This window comes from Heterostelium album, assembly GCF_000004825.1.
Source record: "Heterostelium album PN500 unplaced genomic scaffold PPL_contig8, whole genome shotgun sequence".
NCBI lineage: Eukaryota > Evosea > Eumycetozoa > Acytosteliales > Acytosteliaceae > Heterostelium > Heterostelium album.
In genome coordinates this window covers 1,171,892-1,192,730 of record NW_008805085.1, presented here as the reverse complement: position 1 = coordinate 1,192,730, position 20,839 = coordinate 1,171,892, and the positions used below count along the sequence as shown (strand labels likewise).

At 31.0% G+C, this 20,839-nt stretch overlaps 9 protein-coding genes and 1 non-coding gene across 10 annotated transcripts; 6 read left to right on the top strand and 4 right to left on the bottom strand.

The window, feature by feature from the left end:
- Positions 1–568: 568 nt before the first annotated feature.
- H3a (histone H3) lies at positions 569–1,217 on the bottom strand (the record flags this gene model as incomplete). Its single annotated transcript, XM_020575034.1, has 4 exons — positions 569–660; positions 757–802; positions 871–1,043; positions 1,121–1,217. The coding sequence occupies 4 exons, from the start codon at positions 1,215–1,217 to the stop codon at positions 569–571; spliced, it is 408 nt and encodes a 135-aa protein (XP_020435448.1).
- An 874-nt stretch (positions 1,218–2,091) lies between these two features.
- xpnpep3 (aminopeptidase P family protein) lies at positions 2,092–3,842 on the bottom strand (the record flags this gene model as incomplete). The annotated part of the gene is made up of 4 exons (XM_020575033.1): positions 2,092–2,647; positions 2,721–3,106; positions 3,197–3,519; positions 3,596–3,842. The coding sequence occupies 4 exons, from the start codon at positions 3,840–3,842 to the stop codon at positions 2,092–2,094; spliced, it is 1,512 nt and encodes a 503-aa protein (XP_020435447.1).
- A 183-nt stretch (positions 3,843–4,025) lies between these two features.
- Positions 4,026–6,491, top strand: ints9 (integrator complex subunit 9; the record flags this gene model as incomplete). Its single annotated transcript, XM_020575032.1, has 6 exons — positions 4,026–4,034; positions 4,100–4,509; positions 4,616–4,826; positions 4,932–5,742; positions 5,820–6,160; positions 6,273–6,491. The coding sequence occupies 6 exons, from the start codon at positions 4,026–4,028 to the stop codon at positions 6,489–6,491; spliced, it is 2,001 nt and encodes a 666-aa protein (XP_020435446.1).
- Positions 6,492–6,593: 102 nt separating this feature from the next.
- PPL_04121 (short-chain dehydrogenase/reductase family protein) lies at positions 6,594–7,542 on the bottom strand (the record flags this gene model as incomplete). Its single annotated transcript, XM_020575031.1, has 2 exons — positions 6,594–7,242; positions 7,328–7,542. The coding sequence occupies 2 exons, from the start codon at positions 7,540–7,542 to the stop codon at positions 6,594–6,596; spliced, it is 864 nt and encodes a 287-aa protein (XP_020435445.1).
- A 638-nt stretch (positions 7,543–8,180) lies between these two features.
- Positions 8,181–9,464, top strand: PPL_04120 (uncharacterized protein; the record flags this gene model as incomplete). Its single annotated transcript, XM_020575030.1, has 1 exon — positions 8,181–9,464. One exon carries the CDS (start codon positions 8,181–8,183, stop codon positions 9,462–9,464), a length of 1,284 nt encoding a protein of 427 aa, XP_020435444.1.
- A 164-nt stretch (positions 9,465–9,628) lies between these two features.
- On the bottom strand, positions 9,629–11,115 carry PPL_04118 (uncharacterized protein; the record flags this gene model as incomplete). Its single annotated transcript, XM_020575029.1, has 4 exons — positions 9,629–10,011; positions 10,073–10,194; positions 10,312–10,434; positions 10,961–11,115. The coding sequence occupies 4 exons, from the start codon at positions 11,113–11,115 to the stop codon at positions 9,629–9,631; spliced, it is 783 nt and encodes a 260-aa protein (XP_020435443.1).
- PPL_04119 lies at positions 10,874–10,956 on the top strand. The gene has a single exon. It is a non-coding gene; the product is annotated as a tRNA-Ser (tRNA).
- A 1,298-nt stretch (positions 11,116–12,413) lies between the features above and the next one.
- On the top strand, positions 12,414–14,927 carry PPL_04117 (uncharacterized protein; the record flags this gene model as incomplete). The annotated part of the gene is made up of 5 exons (XM_020575028.1): positions 12,414–12,446; positions 13,399–13,464; positions 13,549–13,804; positions 13,891–14,609; positions 14,718–14,927. 5 exons carry the CDS (start codon positions 12,414–12,416, stop codon positions 14,925–14,927), a joined length of 1,284 nt encoding a protein of 427 aa, XP_020435442.1.
- Positions 14,928–16,261: 1,334 nt separating this feature from the next.
- Positions 16,262–17,614, top strand: prmt1 (protein arginine methyltransferase; the record flags this gene model as incomplete). Its single annotated transcript, XM_020575027.1, has 4 exons — positions 16,262–16,375; positions 16,462–16,912; positions 17,029–17,144; positions 17,258–17,614. The coding sequence occupies 4 exons, from the start codon at positions 16,262–16,264 to the stop codon at positions 17,612–17,614; spliced, it is 1,038 nt and encodes a 345-aa protein (XP_020435441.1).
- A 465-nt stretch (positions 17,615–18,079) lies between these two features.
- Positions 18,080–20,753, top strand: fam91 (FAM91 family protein; the record flags this gene model as incomplete). The annotated part of the gene is made up of 4 exons (XM_020575026.1): positions 18,080–18,319; positions 18,435–18,531; positions 18,602–19,194; positions 19,284–20,753. The coding sequence occupies 4 exons, from the start codon at positions 18,080–18,082 to the stop codon at positions 20,751–20,753; spliced, it is 2,400 nt and encodes a 799-aa protein (XP_020435440.1).
- Between the last annotated feature and the right edge of the window lie 86 nt (positions 20,754–20,839).

Genomic DNA, 20,839 nt, shown 5'->3' with positions numbered 1-20,839 from the left:
TAATTAAGTTTATAGGATTTAGTTAAAAAAATAAATATAAAAGATTAATATTAATTAAATATAGTTGGAAAAAATATTGTTATTATTGGATAAATATTAAAAAATAGAAATATAAATAATTAATTGTAATTATTATTTTTATAAATATTGGATTTATTTCAAACAAACAGGGTTTCCAGTTCTTATAGAAGTCAAGTTTCCAGCTACAATCCATGGAATTGTCTAAGCAAAAATTTTTTTCAATTTTTTTTTTTTTTTACTTTTGGATTTCTTTGATCAAAAAATTTCAAACGTGTTACTCACATTTTTGTTTTTGAAGACATTCCTGATGAACAAAGAAACACTATATTAAATTCTTTTATTTTCAGGTGGGGGACCAATTTGATTGCTTTCTCATATAAATTTAACTTTGATTTTAGAGAATGAGTTGAAAAATTAGAGAATCAGAAATCGTTCATTTAAACTTATTGAACATCAAATCTGACGGTTTTAAATGATTTGGATTTGTTTATTTATCTATTTTTGGTTATTTTTGTTAAAAAAAAAAAAAAAAAAACGTTTGGTGGCTTTAGGTACGTTCACCTCTTATTCTTCTGGCTAATTGCATATCCTTTGGCATTATAGTGACACGCTTGGCATGGATAGCGCAAAGATTGGTATCTTATATTTGAAAAAATAAAAAAATAAAATAAAAAAGCTATTAGATTTTGACAAAAAAAAAAAACTTAGATCAAATTAATTTTATTATATACATACCTTCAAATAAACCAACAAGATAAGCTTCTGATGCTTCTTGTAGTGCCTATTTCAATTTAAAATAAAATGTTATAGATAATTTTTATAAGAGTAAAATAATATGTATGAACTTACAGCAATAGCAGATGATTGGAATCTCAAGTCAGTTTTAAATTCTTGGGCTACTTCACGAACTAGTCTTTGGAATGGTAGTTTTCGTATAAGTAACTCTGAAGACTTTTGGTACTTCCTAATCTCTCTTAGAGCTACAGTTCCTGGTCTATATCTATGTGTCTTTTTAATACCACCTAAAAATAATTAAAGTAAAAAAAATTTTTAAAAATTTAATTATTTATTTATTTTAATATAATTTCTATATTCATACCAGATACCGGTTCCATTGGAGCTGTTTTTTGAGAAATCATCTTTCTTGGTACCTTAGTTCCAACAGTCTTACGAGCAGTATTCTTTGTTCTAACCATTTTAAAAATATTGGTGATAAAAAAAAATTGTTAAGGTTTTTTTAAAAAGTATGTAATTAAAATATAATATTATGATAAGTTAATAGATTTTGTTAAATGAATGAATGAATTTTAAACAAAAACATCACTATTTATAGTGAGGAGTTTAGGAATTAAATTGGAATCAAATTCATTTTAATCCATATTTATTAGTATAGATTAATGGCGCCATATTACAAACTTTGAGAAATCCAAATAAAGAATAATATTCATATCAAATCTACCGTTAATGATTGGAATCTTATTGAAATTTGGTATTTCAAACAATAGTATGGACAAACAAAACTGTTGGAAATCATAATTTTGAAATCATTTGTTTTAGAACTTTCTATTTGAAATATTAAATTATTTGTATAGTTTATTCCGAAATTCTATAGTTGCCAATATTATTAATTTTAATAATGATTTATTATCCAAAAAATATTTTTTCAAAAAAAAATTTGAAATTTCCATGTTCGAAAAAAAAGTTTATAAATAATAACAAAAATGACTATATCTATGTATAACTTTGACTAAAACCAATAATTATGATAAATAATAGTAAATTAAATATCCACTGTTATAGAAATAATTAGTTTTTAAAAGTTATAGAAAATTTACTTTGTAAAAAATCTACCTAAAAATATTAATTATAGGATTGATGTTTAAAAAATTAATAACGTTACAATTCATTTAACAAAAAAAAAAACAAAAAAATGTTGAGTTAATTAATTGAACACCCATTTTGTTCATTTAAATATATTAAAATTAATAAATATAAAATATCTATTTATAACGTTACCATTGTTATGTTTTTTTAATTATGAAAATGTCATTGGATTTGAGTGTTTCAATATTATTTCTGCAACGATTCAATCTCTGAAATTTCTTTTGGCGCTCTCGATGTTAAAACGAATGGTTTGCCATTGACGATGGCAACGTCATCTTCAACTCTAATGGCGATTCCACGGTATTTCTCATCGACTGACATGTCGTTGGCATCGATATAGATACCCGGTTCGATTGTGATGATCATACCCTCGGTCAGAGTCTCGCCGTAGCTGATATCGATGCAGTCGTGTGTGTCCATTCCAAGATAGTGACCGATGCAATGTGGGTAGTATTTATGATAGACACCACTTCTTGCCAGCGAACTCACTGTTTTGCCACTCGGTAATATTCCAAGTCGTTGAAGATGCTCCGTAATCATCAGTACCGATTGCTCGTGAATCGAATTGATAGAAGCACCAGGTTTGACCAACTCTATGCATCGCTTATTTACATCCAAAACCGCTTCATAAATCTCACGTTGTGCCTGACTGAAACGACCGTTCACAGGATAGGTTCTAGTGATATCACTTGTGAATCCCCAATACTCAGCACCTGCATCCATTAAACATAAATCTCCATCTCTTCAATAAATTCAATTGAGAGTTTGTTATTAATAATTACAATAACATTGATTGATTGATTGACAACACTTACTTTAATAACATATTATTTGAAATGTAATGTATGGTATTTGCATTGTTACCACCGGCGACAACAGGAGGATATGACATTCTCTGAGCACCACGCTTTTTGATTGAAAATTCAAAATAGGCACCTAGCTCTTGCTCGTTCATGTTTGGTCGAATATATTTCATACATTCCTTAAATGAATCACCAGCGATATCACCAGATTGTTTCATCATCTTGATCTCTGCCTGTGACTTTACCAATCTCATCTGTTGTAGATATCTCTCCAAATCATAATACTGTAGATTTCCAAGTTTCTCAAAAACTTTACTCCATTCCACCTTATTCAAAAGAACTTGTTTATATTTTCCAATTGTTTCTTTTAATTGATCTAATTGTGTTAATGGATATCCCTAGAAATAAAATAAAATACATTATTAGTTCTATATATATAGAATTCAATTTTTTTAACTGACTGATCAATATTATTATTATTAACATACAAAATCAACACCAAATAATTTTGTTACATTTTCGAAACCACATCTTGGACCATCCCAAATCTCACGTTCTGGTATCTTCTCACGCAAATAGATCGATGTTTTATATTGAGTGTCCGATGTCTTTTCGATAACCAATATAGCCTCAGGTTCGTTCAAACCAGTAAAATAATAGAAGTTGGTGTGTTGTCTGAAATGATAGGGAATGTCATACGACATCATCGGTTCTGGTGGTGTCATAATCAATGCAATCGAACCAACAGGTAATGTCTCTGCCAACAATCTTCTTCTCTCTTTAAACTCCTCCAATTTGATTCCCTTTATAACTATTATATATACAATAACACTAAATGTTAACACTTTATTTACATTATTAATGAAAAGACAATCAATATACATTACCTTCACCTTTATCCAATAGATGTGGATGTGTTTCATGTGTAGGTTGACCTATTACAACAGGTTTAGTAGTAGTAGTACTACTACCATAACTTCTTATATTACTATTGATATTATTTATATTATTATTATTATTATTATTCTTTAAAAGAGTAACAACATTCTGACTAAATATTCTATTAAATGAATTGAATAAACGATTACTGTTTTTAGTAATAGTATAACTATGTAATGATGTCCTCGATAACATCTTTTATCTGTTTTATAGATATAAGAAAAAGATAGATGAAAATAAAAAACTATTTATCGGTTGTTATTTATTAATGACCATTTTTTTTTTTTTTCAGATTTGATGATCAAAAATTATTTCCATATTTGGATTAATATAAGTTGTTTAAATTGATCATCACACTGGTATATTAATATTATAAATATGAAATTAGTAAGTATAAAAGTATAAATTTGAACTAATTCAAATAATCTAACATTAAATATTGCATTGCATAGCATAGTTTAGGTAATCCTTGTTATTTATTAGATTTCAATAATACTAGAATCCTCTTGGATTGTGCTATTGATTTTACATCTATATTACAATTTCTACCTATTACACCTATTATTAATTATAGAGCAACATCATCAACATCAACATCATCATCAACAACAACAACGCAAAATAATAATAATGTAGATAATTCATTAAAGAATAGTAGTTGTTTTAAATCGATTAATAACTATATATTCATAGATAGCGGTATTAAATATCAGATACCTCAATTGGATCTTGTTGATTTCGAAACCATCGATATCATACTCATATCAAACTATACAAACATCTATGCACTACCTTTTATAACAGAGTATACATCATTCAAAGGAAAGATCTATGCGACTGAACCTACTTTACAATATGGAAGGTAACTATAGTTAATTGATATGATAATTATCATAAACAACGATCATAATATATATATATACTAATTTGTTAAACATTATCTAACTATCTACTTATATTATTATTAGATTACTATTAGATGAGTTAGTACAAATAGATAAACAATCAAAAACAACTAGAAATCAATATTGGCAATCGATTGATCTTCTAAAACAGATTGGTGCAGCGCAATCAAACAATGTATTCAAATATGCTTACTATTGGAGAGATCTCTACAATCATCATGATACTGAGAAATGTTTTGAAAAGATACAAACCGTTAGATTTAATGAATATTTAGTAAGACTATGTTATATAACATACAACAATATAGATAAATAATGATGATGATGTTAATATATATATACGTTTGTTTTCTTGTTATTATTATTATTATTATTATAGAAATTCTATGGATTTACAATTAGAGCTGTTAGCTCTGGATATTGTTTGGGTGGATCGAATTGGATTGTCGAGAATAACTATGAGAAGATTGTATATCTCTCGGATAGTTCCAATTATAATACGAGATATCCAGAGCCGTTCGACCGTCAATCTCTGAGGAATGCCGATCTTGTCATCGCTACAAAGCTGAATGTCTACCCGCAGATCACTCTCAACGATGCGATCGCCGAGTTGTTCTCAAACATCGGTTCAACACTGAGTTCAGGTGGCAACGTTCTCATTCCAACCTACTCATGCGGTACGATTCTCGACTTGCTAGAACCACTCTCAGAGTATCTCTCAAAGGTGGGTCTGGGGTTCGTCCACATCTACTTTATCTCACAGATTGCCAAGGCTGTGCTGTCATATGCAGACATCTACTCGGAGTGGTTGAATCGCGCCAAGAAAGAGCGGTCTTACATGCCGGAAGCACCGTTCCTCCACCAGGATATGATACGTAATCAACACTTTACACCGGTCACTCATATCACATCGCGATTCCAACCGAAAGAAGGCAGCATCGTGTTTGTCGGTCATCCGTCGTGTCGTGTCGGTGACGTCGTTCACATGATCAACATCTGGGGAGACAACCCAAAGAATTCGATTCTCCTGATCGAGCCAGAATACGACTTTAAAAAGACACTGCAACCATTCAACCAACAGCTACAATGTAGAATACAATTCATACCGATCGACTCTAGATTCTCAACCAATGAAATGAATGATTTAATAATGGAGATATCACCTTCAACTTTAATAACATCATATCAATGTATGTACAATATTATCATTTTTAATATTGTTTGTTACTTTGTTACTAACGTAGCTATGTTGTTGATATTATTTAAGATACAAATATTATAAAGAATAAACAATCAAGTGGAAGTGAAGGTAATACAACCTATATGAATCCAAATGATATTGTAAAGATCAAACAGAGTAGTAAAAAGAGGTATGAGAATGGTCATTTAGATAAGACATTGGCACAACAGATACAACCAAAGTTGTTGGTAGATAATGGTGAAAACTCTGTATCGGTTGCTCAAATAGAAGCGGTACTCTCACTTTCCGATCATAAATATCATCTCACCAATCCAAACATTTCAGATCTAAGTAGTCTATCACATTGGAAAGAGAAATATCTATGGGGTTCTCTTTCAATTCAAAATATAATTAAACAAATCTATCAAGTAAGTGTTTAAATCGATCAATGAATAAGTAGTTATTCATATTAATATTCAATAACAGTTAACTAAACTAAACAAAACTAACAAACTTAACCAACTTAAATAATAATTATAGAAAGGATATAATAATATACAAACGGAAATAGAAGATAATAATAATAAAATCGGTAATAACTCAATGGCTACTCTAAAGATTTATCATATGGTCGGTACGAATCAAGTGGAAACAATCATGCGTATATCGATAACAGAGGCAACCATTGAGACATCTTGTGAGAAAACAAGAAAGATATTAATGGATATAGTATCAGATTGTTGTTTTATTAAACTTTAATAAAAAAACAACTTTATAAATAAATAAAAAAATGTAAAAGAAAAAGAAAAGTATACTTTCGTAACAATATATATTATATAAGTTGGTTTGTTTATTTTTTAGTTATAGCTTTGATTGAGGTACAATAGAACCACCAGCTTTCTTCATTGCCATTCGTTCTATAAAGTTTGGAAAGATCGGTTTGATAACGGTGGCTAGATAGTTACTGAAGGGAAACACCACTTTCTTGCGTTTGGCATCGATCGATCTAACAATAACGAAACAACAATCCTCAAGAGACATACGTTTACTTTCATCTTCATTGAATTGTATCTTGTTGGTTGAACTATCGTTGTTGTTGCAGCTGTTGTTGCTATGACCTAGTGAGTGTTGACGCATCGGTGTATTTACAGAGGTGGGCATCAGCACTGTGAAATCGATCTGTGGTACCTCCATGCGCAACGACTCAAAGAAACCGTTGACTGCGAATTTCGATGCACAATAACCAGCGCGTAGTGGAAGACCTAGCTCACCGGATACCGAAGAGACGACGGCGATCTGTGCTTTAACGCCGGTCTTTTCGTACTGTCCAACCATTTGATCCAGTGCATAATAGGTGGTGTACATGTAGCCAAAGAAATTGATATCCATCATCTGACGATAGACCGATAGATCCTTTGATTGTCTGAATAGATTATGATAGGAAACACCTGCATTCAATATTAGCAGATCAATCTTTTTCAATTTTAACAATGTTTGTTTTATCAATGATCTATATATAAAATAAGATAAAAGTTGTTTAGTATACAAGTTTTAGATTATAATTATTGATATTAATAATAATAATAATTACATACTCACAATCTAATTGATTTGAAGCATCATATTTAATGATTATACATTGATTGCAACCAAGTTGTATACAATCTTTTTGAACTCTAGCTAATTTTACAATGTCACGAGATGCCAACACTAAAGATGTATCTTTTCTCTTTGCATATGACTTTGCAAGTGATTCACCAATACCAGATGATGCTCCTGTTATAACAATCACTTTATTATTATCTGTCATTTTCGATAGAAGTTTAATTTAAAAAAATAAAAAAAAAAATTTTTACAAAAACAACAAAATAAGAATAAGATATTTTTAATTAATGTTCAAACTACTTGATTGATTTTTATTTATAAGATTGATAGATTGATTGGTCAAAATTTAAATTTAAATTCTTCATTCATGTTGATTTCTTTAGAAATGATAATGTTAAAATTGATTATTTGTTTTTTTAAAATATTTGTATGTATTTGTTATATAAAAGATAATCGCAACTGATAAAAACTATAAACTTTAAATGTTGATCAACAGATAATCAAAATTATATTATGGATTGTTGCTTTATCTATTCATAACATAAACAATCAGATCACACAATTGGTATGGATCAAAAATTTAATAAAAAATGAAAAAGTTTTTCGTTTTTTTTTTTTGTTTTTTTTTTTTTCTTGTAGCTGATCATTAAAGTTTTTCACACACTGCTATGATCAAACTATTATCATTCATATCTATTCAACTCTAATATATATCAATTTAATCTAATTAGATTAATAATTATATTGAATATTGATCACAAAATATTTAATTGTATAATAATAACAAAAACAAGTTAGTTTAGGTTAATAAGATATTGGATATATAGATAATAATAATAAAAGATGAATAGATTAGTACAACAAGGAGGTCAACAATGGGGTGAAAAGTTGGTATTTCACAGAAAATTGATGAATGCAGAGATGAAGAAGAACTTGCAACGTCTTGCTTATTTGGCAGAGGAAAGACACGTTCAATATAAGAAGGAGTTCATCGAGGATCGTCGTCAGCGTATAGCTGCCAACCACCAAAAGATGGAGGCCGAGAAACAACAGATCAAGAAGGAACTCGCCGAAAAGAAGAAATCTCTCTTCCTCTTGGATATGGGTTTCGAGAAGGCACGTCAACAACAGGTCGAACAGAAAGCAGAGCGCAAACGTCTGGCCAAGCTGAAGCGTGAGAAGATGGAGGCGATCGAGACAAAGGCACGTCGTGAATGGCTCGTCGAGATGAACGATAAGTGCATGCTATGGAATCGTACACCCGATGAAATGCAATACGCCAAGTACCGTTTGTTCAACAAGGCGATCCTGACACGTCTGCCCAGAAATCGTAATCTCATCTTGGATCGTCACGCCGAGATTGAAAACGCCGTCGAGCAATTCGATGACAACGGAAAGAAGATCGACTACGATGCTCTCCTCGAGACTCTCAAGGCAGAGTTGGCTGCCGAGGGTAAGGACGTCGGTCAGCTCAACAAGCTCTACGACCCGGCATTGGTTGCCGCCAAGGAAGCTAAGCTCCGTGAAGAGGAGGAAGCATTGTCGATCAAGACCGAAAAAGATAAAGATAACGAAGACGATGTCGACGATGAACAAGATTTGGCGGCATTGGAAGAGAATCTCGAGTTGGACGAAGAGTCAGATGGAAATGTTGATAAATTGGAATTGCCTGCTGCTGCTTCAGAAGAAAATAATAGCGAAACAACTACTACAGCTACAACACCAACAACAGAAGATATTAAATTAGAATCATTGAATTTGGAGACATTTGCTGCTGCTACCAGTGAACCAACATCGATTTCAGATGAATATGACATTGGTAAGGATGTAATTGAAAGAGAGAGCAGTGGAGTCACTGCAGTAGAGAGTGCACCAGAGATCAACGATAACGAGTTGGCCGAACTAGAAGCAGAGTTCTTGAAGCAATTGGAAACCTTACCAACCAACAAGATGATCAACGTATTGGAGAGTGAACTCAAGGAGAAATTCACTGATGCCAGAAAGCAAGAAGAATTGGACATTGTCAAGCAAATGCTTCAAGATAAGAAACCATCAAACTTGGATAGCAAGATAGTTGATATCTCAAACAACAACAATAATAACAACAACAGTAACAACAATAACTAAAAAAAATAATTAAATAAATATAATTAAAAAAAAACATTTAAAAAAATATAATTCAAAAGTCCTAAATATATAATTTATTGTTTCTGGAAATGAAATATGATGAAATTATTAACGTCGTAGGATTGTGTTAAAAATACAAAGTTTGTTTATTTTCTACTTTTGGCTTATTGTTGAGTAGAAGTGGAAATACTTCCAGAAGTTGAAATACGACCACTGCTTGTTCCGATGCTACCTGTCGTGGAGATAGCTTGATTTGTGATACTACCCGAGGTGGTTATTATATTTTTGTCGGTTGTTATACTACCAGTAGTCGAGATTGAATTTCCCCCGCTGTTACTAGTAGTACTAGTTGTTGAAACTACATTTGGACATGCCAATGAGCTGGTTAGAATGATAACATATTTACATAAAGTTGGTTCATTTACTGATTTTATAACAGTTGGTCCAGCTCCGCACAACATTTGAATATCAGTGGATCTTGGAATTGATCCCATCTTACAAATGGTTCCATTGGTATATTTAAGTAATCCTCCAGATGTTCCAGATGCTAAAATAGGAAATAAAGGTTAATTTAAAAATTGTCTAGATGAAGATATTAAAAAACATACTCAATGGATATATGTATTGATTGGCTTGACCACAATTTACAAACATTTGAATTCGGGGATCATTTTGGCAGGAACCACTATGTGAATTGACTACACTGCATTTTACATTTGGAGTGCAAATACTAAAATAATAAGTGTATCGAAGAGAATCTGTATATGTATATGTTTGGTTTCTAAATATTAAAATAAATCAATATTAATACAATTATTAGGTCTAATTTTTAATTTTAACTACATACAGTCCTTTAAAGTTATACGATTGTGTTCCAACTGTTAATAAACATCCATCATCTGCAAAACTTATAATAATCACAACTGTAAAAGTGATTAACAATAATAAAAATTTTGAATTATCTATCATTCTATGTTTGAAAATTTAACAATAACAAATAATAATAATAATAAAAATATTTAATTCAATTAAACTATTAATTAATTCTAATAAACGGACAGACACATTTAATTCAAAGCCCCAAAAGTCCTGATTAAATTTTTTTTTAAAACACACAAACATTGTTTAAAAATTCTTTCAAGTATGTTTAGTTTTTTGTGTTGTTAAATCTAAAAAGGTGTTTCTACTTATGTTACCTGTATAATGACCGAAGCATTTTTTTTATAATAGTAAAACAATCGGAGGGTAGGTAGATAGCTATTCGAAGTACCACTCTCGAAAAATTAAAATTTAATGATAAGAATAATATTAGTTAATTAAGATGTAGTACTAGGAAGGAACATGTGTTGTTTAATTTTTGGCAAACAAAATCCGAATGACATCAAAATTTTTTTTCTCATTTTCAACAAGACATCTTGGCCGAGTGGTTTTAAGGCGTTTCCCTGCTAAGGAAATCCCTTCGGGGGCGCAGGTTCGAATCCTGCAGATGTCGATACAAAACTTTAAATAAACATGGTGCGCATGCGGATAAAACAAAAATTTGTAATCCATTGGTTACAAAATTTGTTTTCCCATCAACCACAAGCGCACTGGTCATGTCTGTGAGATCCGTGGTTACACGTTTACTGAACTCAGCAACCCACATGAACATTTCTTCTTCATATGCAGGAATGTAGTTTCACAGCAGTTCCTTTCCCTTTATCAAACATATATACCACAAGTACTGTAACTATAGACTTCGCATTTGGAAGCACTCGTGCATTAAGTTCGAAGGTCCTATTCAATACTACTGTCCACTTCACCCACCTTACTGCTGCTATCGTACATTCGTTATGGCAGGCGCTGTCCTGTGAAATGTTTGGTGATGGTACCCATTACAAGCTGAAAAAACCGTCAAGAGAGCAGTCACCCATTACACCAAATTAATCGATGCCAATTACCACAAGCTTAGCTTCACAATCGCTAATTCTATCTCCCAAGGAATCACTGTCGATTGCTCTGCAAATTTAAATCTGATTGGAATCTAAATCCTCAACTACGTGCCACCACTTTATACTGTTGTTCATCAACACTCAACTACTGTTAGATCTATTCTATCCTAATACTACTAAGCTTATTAATTAATAATAACTATAAACAAAAATAATAATAATAATAATAGTATTTGATTGGCTATTTCTCACAGCCAGTGTGAGAATGTATATATAATATAAAACACGAACTAGCAGGTTAATATCAATACCTGCAATTTGTTGACTGATAACAAGTCAACAAAAAATTTCGGATCCTAAGTCTGGAAATCGCTGACGATTCCATTTTAGGTTCCAACCGAATCAATCCATTCATTATGGATTACGGGAAACTATAAATACACCAAACAAATCCTTAATTCGATATTCCTATTCATATTCATTTATAACATATATAAATATCGAGTTAAGTTTATTATTTTTTTCTACATATCTTTCCAACCTTTTGTTAAAGCTGTACTACTCACAGTAATACTACTTTACAAAACCTCATGCCTTTATTAATACCTTCTAGTTGTTTTGCAAATACACATCATCCTTTTGTATTTTGGTTGTTGAGTAGGTAAATTTTGTTGTTTAAGGAGACTTGGCGTATTTGGCAAAAGTTGTAGAGCAAAACAGTTTAGGTGGTTAAAACAAAAAAAAAATAAAAATAAAACAAAAGTTGATCATTACAGAGTTTTAACTTAAAGGTAATATTAACAATTAATAAGATATTCATCTTAAGATCCCTATTAGAACAGGTAATTCAAGTAAGTCAATGATTTCTTTCTTCAATCACCATCTTTGAATATTGTAGAATTGATAAATATATATTGGAGAATCTTTGTATAATACTTTCTATCTTGAGCACATTCATTTTTCAATACTAGAATGATGACCATCCAGTCCAGAATAGTATCCAAAACAGATCATTAATATGAGAACCTCTGAGACTTGTAAAACAAATGATGTTTTTTGGAATATAGTGTTTCCTGTTGAGTTGGTGTTTGTGAATCTAAATATATAACTAAAGAATGAAAATGAAATATATTAGAAGAAGAGAAAATTATAAAAATTAAATGAAAATAATAATGATGAATCTAAGTGTAACCTGGTACTGTTTGTTATCTTTACAATCTTTTTTGAAATAGTCCTTGGTTATTTATTTCATTTGTTTGAAATAATTCCATCGATAGAGTTGTACGTACAGTGTTGATAACATAGTATTGAAATATATTCATATTGAGGCAGATTATCAACTTATAGAATATGATTCTTGCAAAAAAATTAAAACTATATTGGATTTATCTCTAACTTTCAAGTATTTGATTTTTAGATATCTTTTAATCTATAACTATAATTGTGATACATCAAAAACTATAAACTCAAGTTGTTAATTAAATAGATGATTTTTTTTTATAATTTTTCTTTTTTTAATATATTAATTAGAGGTGAAGATAAGAGTATTATGAACAAAATATTAAAGAATCATTAAAATACATTAACATTAATAATTATGTATCACTCTAGTGATCAAAATTTACTAAATAATTTCCATCTTCAAATTTATAACTTTTTTTTCTTTCACAAATATTTTTAAACAAATAATTTTATATATTTTTTTTATTTTTTTTCTCAAAGAGTGTTTCCACTAATTTTTTTTTTTATAAAAAAATTGGATCATTATAATTTTTTTGTGATAAATAAAACCATTGTTCATTATTAATACATAGTGTATTTCATCTCTAATTTTTTTATAGATTTGTTCTTTATGAACTATTACTTGTCAGGTGTTCTATAATTCAAGGGATTGACTTATTATATAATTGGGTTACGCGTAATTCGTTATGTATTATATCATTCTCTCAGTCCAATACATACGCCTTCAAGTGTTAGCCCACTAAAGAATTATATTTATAAAGATGAAGAGATCTAAGAGCACTCATGATTATAAGTTCTTAAAAAATAAACATTTTCCTTGTATAAAGGTATGTTTCAAATTACAATCTGATCACAAATTATGATCGATACAGTGATTACTTACAACTTTTGATATATAACACTTATAATAGGAATATGTGATCAATCAATTAATTGTACCTTACAATGGTGGTGTACATCCTACATACTTCACAGATGCTACATGTTTGACCGCGGATCAAATTATTGATATTTGTAATAATGTGTTTGTTAATCATGACCTCGAACAACTAGACAATAGTCAAACAACAATTGAATATATTATGACATTTTTTAAAGATATTGCATCATGGAACGTCAAGCAATATTCATTTAATGGAAATAAAGTTTACAAATTGGTAAAAGGAGGTATGTATATCAACATTGTTATCCACACACCAGTTTCTAACACTGTTTAAAACTATATATTGGTCCTGTATTTTACGCGTGGCAAGGCAATGTTAATGCTTATGATGGCAGCGCTGCTGGTGTATGTGATAATACAAGTTTACAAGTAAATCAAGCAACCTTTGATAGGAAATGTTATGATGTTGAGATGGCGTATCAGCAGAATATTAAACGACTACAAGATCGTCTGGAGTCGGTAGTAGATGATAATGGTTTATTAAAAAAGACTGTGGGTAACCTTTTGGATCTCCTCAGGAATGATAAGAATCCCTCAGGTCGATCTTTGGGATACTTTAATGCAACAATGTTTGGTCAAATGTTTAACATTTCATGTACTTTGGACTACCAGCTTAAGAGTACAGTCAGCTTTGAAGATATCGTGGCAATACCTAGAGATTTATTTATAGAGTTGTGTACTTCATTTAATATTGGCACCAGGGCGTTCCCCGCGTATCCTGACCTGCGTCTACCATCAAACTTTAAATTTTGCAAAGGTATAACAAATATTAATTATGTAAAGTTTGGAGTATGGGTATTTGGAGAACATGTGGAAACGACGCAAAGTCGTTATCTAGATGTATTTGATCTTTGTAATTTTAAATATACTGCTTGCCGAAATCAAGGAGTTGTAGAAGAGTCAAGTGGCAATACGTGCAATTTGTGCAAGTCATTGTATAACTTATTTAGCAATAGAGTCTCTGATTTGCACAAATGCACCAAACAATCCTCATCAACTGATGAGTTGGTTAAAAGGTCAGAGAGGCTGGTAAGTGACCTTGTGTCTCGACATGTAGAGAATGATCACCCATATCCTCTGTCAAAGAATCATAAGGTCAATAGTTTCATGCAGGACATCAAATATTTGGTTGAGAAGGACCCAGAATACTTTGAACATTTTAATGGTTTGTTTGTGATGAACCAAGTTCGAAATTATTGCCAAATATCGAAAGGCAAAGGTATTGGGACCCTACAGTTCGATGAGTGTACCAAGGATATTGCCGAATCACTTTATTTTGTTAGTGGTCAAGCCGTATTGGATCTTGTTCGTGGATGTATGGCATCGTACTCTAGCTCATCAAACTAATCCTAAAAGAAAAATTGGTCTTTAGGATGACTCAAAATAAAAAAAAATTTCTCTAAGTTAAAAAGGTCTCCATTTCACTGACTTTTTTTTGTAACTCGTCATGTTTTGCACTCCCTTGTTGGACTGTGACAATTTGCAAAATTGTTGTAATAATACAGATGTAGAGCCTTTTTTTGCAAAAATAAAAAGTATCCTTTCCACTGAGTCTTTTCATACCACCAAAGGATTTACAAAGTTTCAAGCTTTTGATTAGCAGTTCGTTGGAAAGCAGTTGCTTTTCAGTGTTGAGCTCGGTGGCAGAGAAATTAGTACATGGTTCCTTCATGCACTTCTATCTATGTGATAGTAACTACTGGATCTTGTAGATTGATCTTGTGGATTGAGTGGAAATTCAAAGTAGGAGTTATCAATTTCAAATCTTACTCTATTCTTCATGATAGGATTTTAAAACAATTTTTTGTTTATTTGATAATAAAATGTAAATAAATTCATACTAATATATCCTTTTAAAGATATAGTTCTTTCATTTCCATTCCAAAGAATACAGCTGAGGAAAAATTAACCTTTGGTGGAGGACTCCTACAATAGAGAACTGACATGGAGTCAACTTTAGATTATATTCTTTTGCTGTGATTTGATTCCAAAAACCAAAAGAGAAAAAATAAATAAATTGAATATTAATTTCATTTTCAAATACAAATTAAAAGACAAAACAATATTTTGAATTATTATAATAATTCAATGTCAATTTATAGTTTTTGATAAATTGAAATACAAGTTTATAAAATAAAATAAAAAAAAAAACAAATCAATTTTTTTAGAATTTACTAGTATAGATGAAGTAATCAAATGTTTTGAACAAATTTTTTTTAAAATGAAGGATTTTGTGTGCATTTTATTCATAAATTTTAAAGAGAATTTATTTTAATAAACAAGTGGAATGGATTATTAATGAATCTAAATAAAATAAAATATTTATTTTTTCTTAATGATAATTAACATTAATTTGTCAAAAAAATGGGGAGATTGATTATAGCAACTTTTAATCAAATATCTCTTTTTAAAAAAAGATGAGTGTTTTGACTAATCTATAGAAAAAAATCAACTATTTAACGATTTTGAATAAAATATATATATTTTTAAAAATAACTTTTACAAATTAATTTTAAAAATCTATTTCGTTTTTTTTTTTCAAAAAAATATATTTGAAAAAAATTAAATTAATTTTTCAAAAAACAAAAAAAACGAATCGATTAAAAATATTTAAACAAAAAAGCAATTGATTGTCATATCTTATTTATATTATTATTTATTTATATATACACAATTAAAAGATGGAATCTGAAAAGATGAATGTTTGCCAAAACGAATCATTGGTTGATAGACAAAAGGATTTGACTACATCCGATTACTATTTCGATTCATATTCTCATTTTGGAATTCATGAAGTAAGTTTTGTTTGCACAAAGAAGTTAGTTATAAACGAATATTAACATTTTATTAACTTTATTATTTTCAATATTATTATTATCAGGAAATGTTAAAAGATGAAGTTAGAACATTGTCATATCGTAAAGCAATTTTGAATAATAGACATCTCTTCCAAGGCAAGGTGGTGTTGGATGTCGGTTGTGGAACTGGTATTCTCTGTATGTTTGCCGCTCAAGCCGGTGCCAAGTTGGTTATTGGTGTCGACAACTCTGAGATCTTGCCAATCGCACAAAAGATCATCAAGGCCAACAACTTTGAGAACAAGATCGTCTTGATCAAAGGAAAGATGGAGGAAGTCCAATTGCCAGTCGAAAAGGTAGACATCATCATCAGTGAGTGGATGGGTTACTTTATGCTCTACGAAGGTATGCTCGACACCGTGCTCTTTGCACGTGACAAGTATCTCGTTCCAGGTGGTATCATCATGCCAGACCGTGCATCGCTCCACATCACCGCCATCGAAGATTCCGACTACAAACAAGATAAAATTGAATGTAAGTTTAAACTAAACAATAATAATAATAATAATAATAGTTATAGTTTTATAAAATATATTAACATAGTTTGTTTAATCTATCTAATATTCCACAACAAATATAAATATATATAGATTGGAATAATGTATATGGTTTTGATATGAGTTGTATCAGAGAGATTGCATTGGCAGAACCATTGGTTGATGTTGTTCAAGCTAAAATGATTGCCACTACAGATTGTTCTATTTTAGTATGTACTATTATACATTAATTTTAGTATTTTTTAATTTTTAAAACAAATTGTTTGGTTTACTAACCATTTGTTATTGTTGTTGTTGTTGCTGTTTGTTATTTCTATTATAGAATATCGATATCCATACAATTAAGAAAGAGGAATTACCATTTAGATCAGATTTTAAGTTGAAGGCAATGAGAGATGACTGTGTACATGCTTTTGTAGTTTACTTTGATATCGAATTCACCAAGGGTCACAAGACAGTTTTCTTCTCGACTGGACCACGTGCACAATACACTCATTGGAAACAATCGATTTTATATTTGGACGACGTCTTGAAGCTAAGACAGGGTGAACAAATCACAGGATCAATCGACGTTGCTCCATACCAAGCGAACCAACGTGATCTCAAAATCAAACTTTCCTACGATTTCAAGGGTTCTGAATCACAATCATCTGCCAACATTGAATATCACATGAGATAAGAAAACAAAAAAAAGTATATTTTTTATTATCAACTTACTTTTTTAACCACAAAAAAATATATATTATCAATCAATCAATCAATCAATCCAATCAAATTTTCAAACTATTACCAAAAAATACATTATATTATTTATATTAATAAATATATGTATCTGTTGTAATAGTAGTCATACATTATTCAATAAAATCTTATTATATTAATACCGATATTCTTCTTTTAATGAATCGCACGAATATAAATGATTGATTAGTCTAAAACCAATCACAATAAGATTTGCAAATTTTTTCAAAGTTTTATTTTTTTAATTAATTGAAATTTATAATATATTATATTATCTGTACTTACTTATTTATTTATTATTTATTTATTTATAACACAAAAGAATAAGAGTAATTGTTGTTATTGTTGTTGATTGTTATGTTATATAGTTAAGTGTTTAATTAGTTTTAGTTTTATATAAGATATGGATTCAAATGCAGAGAAAGAATTAGAGAAACATATTCAGAATCAAGTATCATGGGATGCATTACCATTGCATGCTAAATCGATATTAGAGAATTCACAAACAAAGTGGAAACAATATGTAATAAAATTCAGTATTAAACATCAACTTCGTTGGAAAACAAACTTGGTTAGAAAGTTTGTTAGTGATGAGAGACTTTACTATCAGGAAATCGTTAGATCATCTGTATCAAAATTAGTTGTATGTTGTTAGCTAACCATTAAAATATCAACATTTACATTATACAATATTAATAACTTCTAATATCAATTTTGATAATAAATATAATACACATACACATATAACTGTTGTTTAGTTATACCCATATCATATTATAGATAAATTAGTTGGTTTATTAAATGTTACACCTTTTAAATATTATTTAGTTATGATGACTGAAACAATGGCAAATTGTAAGATTATTTAATATTTATATGTTAACAATTAAGTTAATAGTTACTCATTCTATTTGTTTTTGTTTAGCAAAATCATATGATGAATTACCAAATTTCACGGCGGTAGATTGTTTAAGAATGTTGGGAGTAGGTCGTAATCAGTATATCGATATGATGAATAAATGTAGAACGAAAGGATTTCTCTTTAAGAAGAAGAAAGACGTTATAAAGAGTCTGCTACCCAGTAGAACCATGGAGAAATCTATTGAATACTGGTGGATTCTCAATGCTGGTTTGCACATTGCCGAAGAGGAACGTGGTTGTTCACAAGAGGAACTAGATATTCTCTCAGAGTTGCGTGTCTCTCCCAAACAAGCGGGTATATTCGATCGTGAATCGGTACTTTCACTGCTGGCTCGTGGATTGATCTTCATTGATGTACCGATCGCAAACTCTGACTTTATATCGGTGCCGCCACTCGAAGGATTCGTCATGAATCGTGTCTCTGGCGATTACTTTGAGAACCTACTCTACAAGATATTCGTATCGATCGACGAACGTACCAACATTCAAAACCTAGCGGAACTCATCCAGGTCGATGAAGAACTCGTTAAACAAGCTGCATCTCTCTATTGTCGACTTGGATTCGCCAAGAAAAAGAACTTGGAACCTTTAGTAAATGTAATTATCAACTTATTTTTGTTGAATTAACAAAAGATCTTTTGTTGTTTTGATATTAATATATAGTTATTTATCTATATCTATTATAGAATGATGATCAAACAGATTCAGTATTGATAAAAACAAAATGGAATCAAAGTTGGATAGATTATAATGCATCAATTTCAAGTAATAGTAATAGTGGAGTTATAACTCAACAACAACAACAACAACAAAGTCAACAACAGAGTCAACAAGAATCAAATATATCTGAAGAATCAACATTGGATGTAAAACCAATTTTAAGAATTGGTTTAATATTTGATTCTTCTATTATCGCATTCTTGATGATGGGTAATCTTGGTTATGGACTAAAGAATCACGCTGTCACTATGTTTGAGGTTGGAAAGCTGGCGAATGAAGCACTCGATGATTTTCTTGGTGAGTTGGCCAAGATTGATATTGGCGAGTTTGTCGATGGCGAAGCACGACGTTACGCTACGAGTGCTGTTGCGCTGCGTGATACCATTCGATTTCTCCGCTACAATGAAAAAATTCCGGCGACGATGGCAGGCCTTGACCTGCTGAGTTGCGAGCGTATGAACAGCCTAGAGGAAGCGACAAGACAGCGTGTACTCCTAAAGAACTATGCAATGTTGATTTCGATGTCACCGTTTGCCACCGATAGTTGTCCGGTGATCAGTGTTACACCCGCTCATTTCGGTCCGGCAATCTACGAGGCGGCAAGCATCTGGTTCAAACTCTACGTCTACAGCATCGTCGGAACCGGACCGAACAGTATTCTCCTGCCGAAGGGCAGCAGACTGAAGAAGATTCCCAACGTGTTTCGCGACTGTGAGAAACTGCGAATCTGTTCGCTCGATCACGAATCAATGAATATCAACTTGTCACAACTGCTTCCCACCGTAAACGAAGCGTTGCTGTCGTCGCCCGTCCTCGTCCAAGCATTCTCCTACGTCAAATTCGACTCCTCAACAACCAAGCAATCGCGTCATGCATCACGTGAACAAACGATTCGCGAACAACTATCAATCATCGATGTACCATTCCCACTCGATCCACTCCCAGAAACTACTAGTAATTCCTCTGACAGTTCCGCTAATTATGTCATCACCGGTGAATACACAAGTGAGAATATGCATCTACACCCGGATGTAAGAAGAATCGATAACATCTTTGATCTATCGCATAGCATCGGTTATATTTCAATGTTGAGAAAAGAAGTACATGTTCCCACCGAGAATTGCTATCGTACCACTTGGATTCCCTATAATATCTATTTTGGCATTCCTATTTTCGATGCATCGCTCAACCAGCGAGTGTTTGAAAAGATCGAGAGATATCAGCTACTCAGTGAATCAAACATTGCACAACACAATCATTGCAGTCGAGTGCTCTCGATCAACCTTCTCAGATTCATATCGAGTACATGTCCACCGGTACATCCAGATCTAGATGTAATCGATCAAAACAAAATCAACACAACCCTACCATCAGTACAAAATCTACCTCTACCAACTCAAAATATTTCATTCGTCAACGGTAGTTTAGAGTTTTGAAAAGAACAAATAAAAACCAAAACTAAAAAACAACTAAAAATAATTTAATAAAATCTAAAAAATGGATGATCACTCTTCAGAAGTAA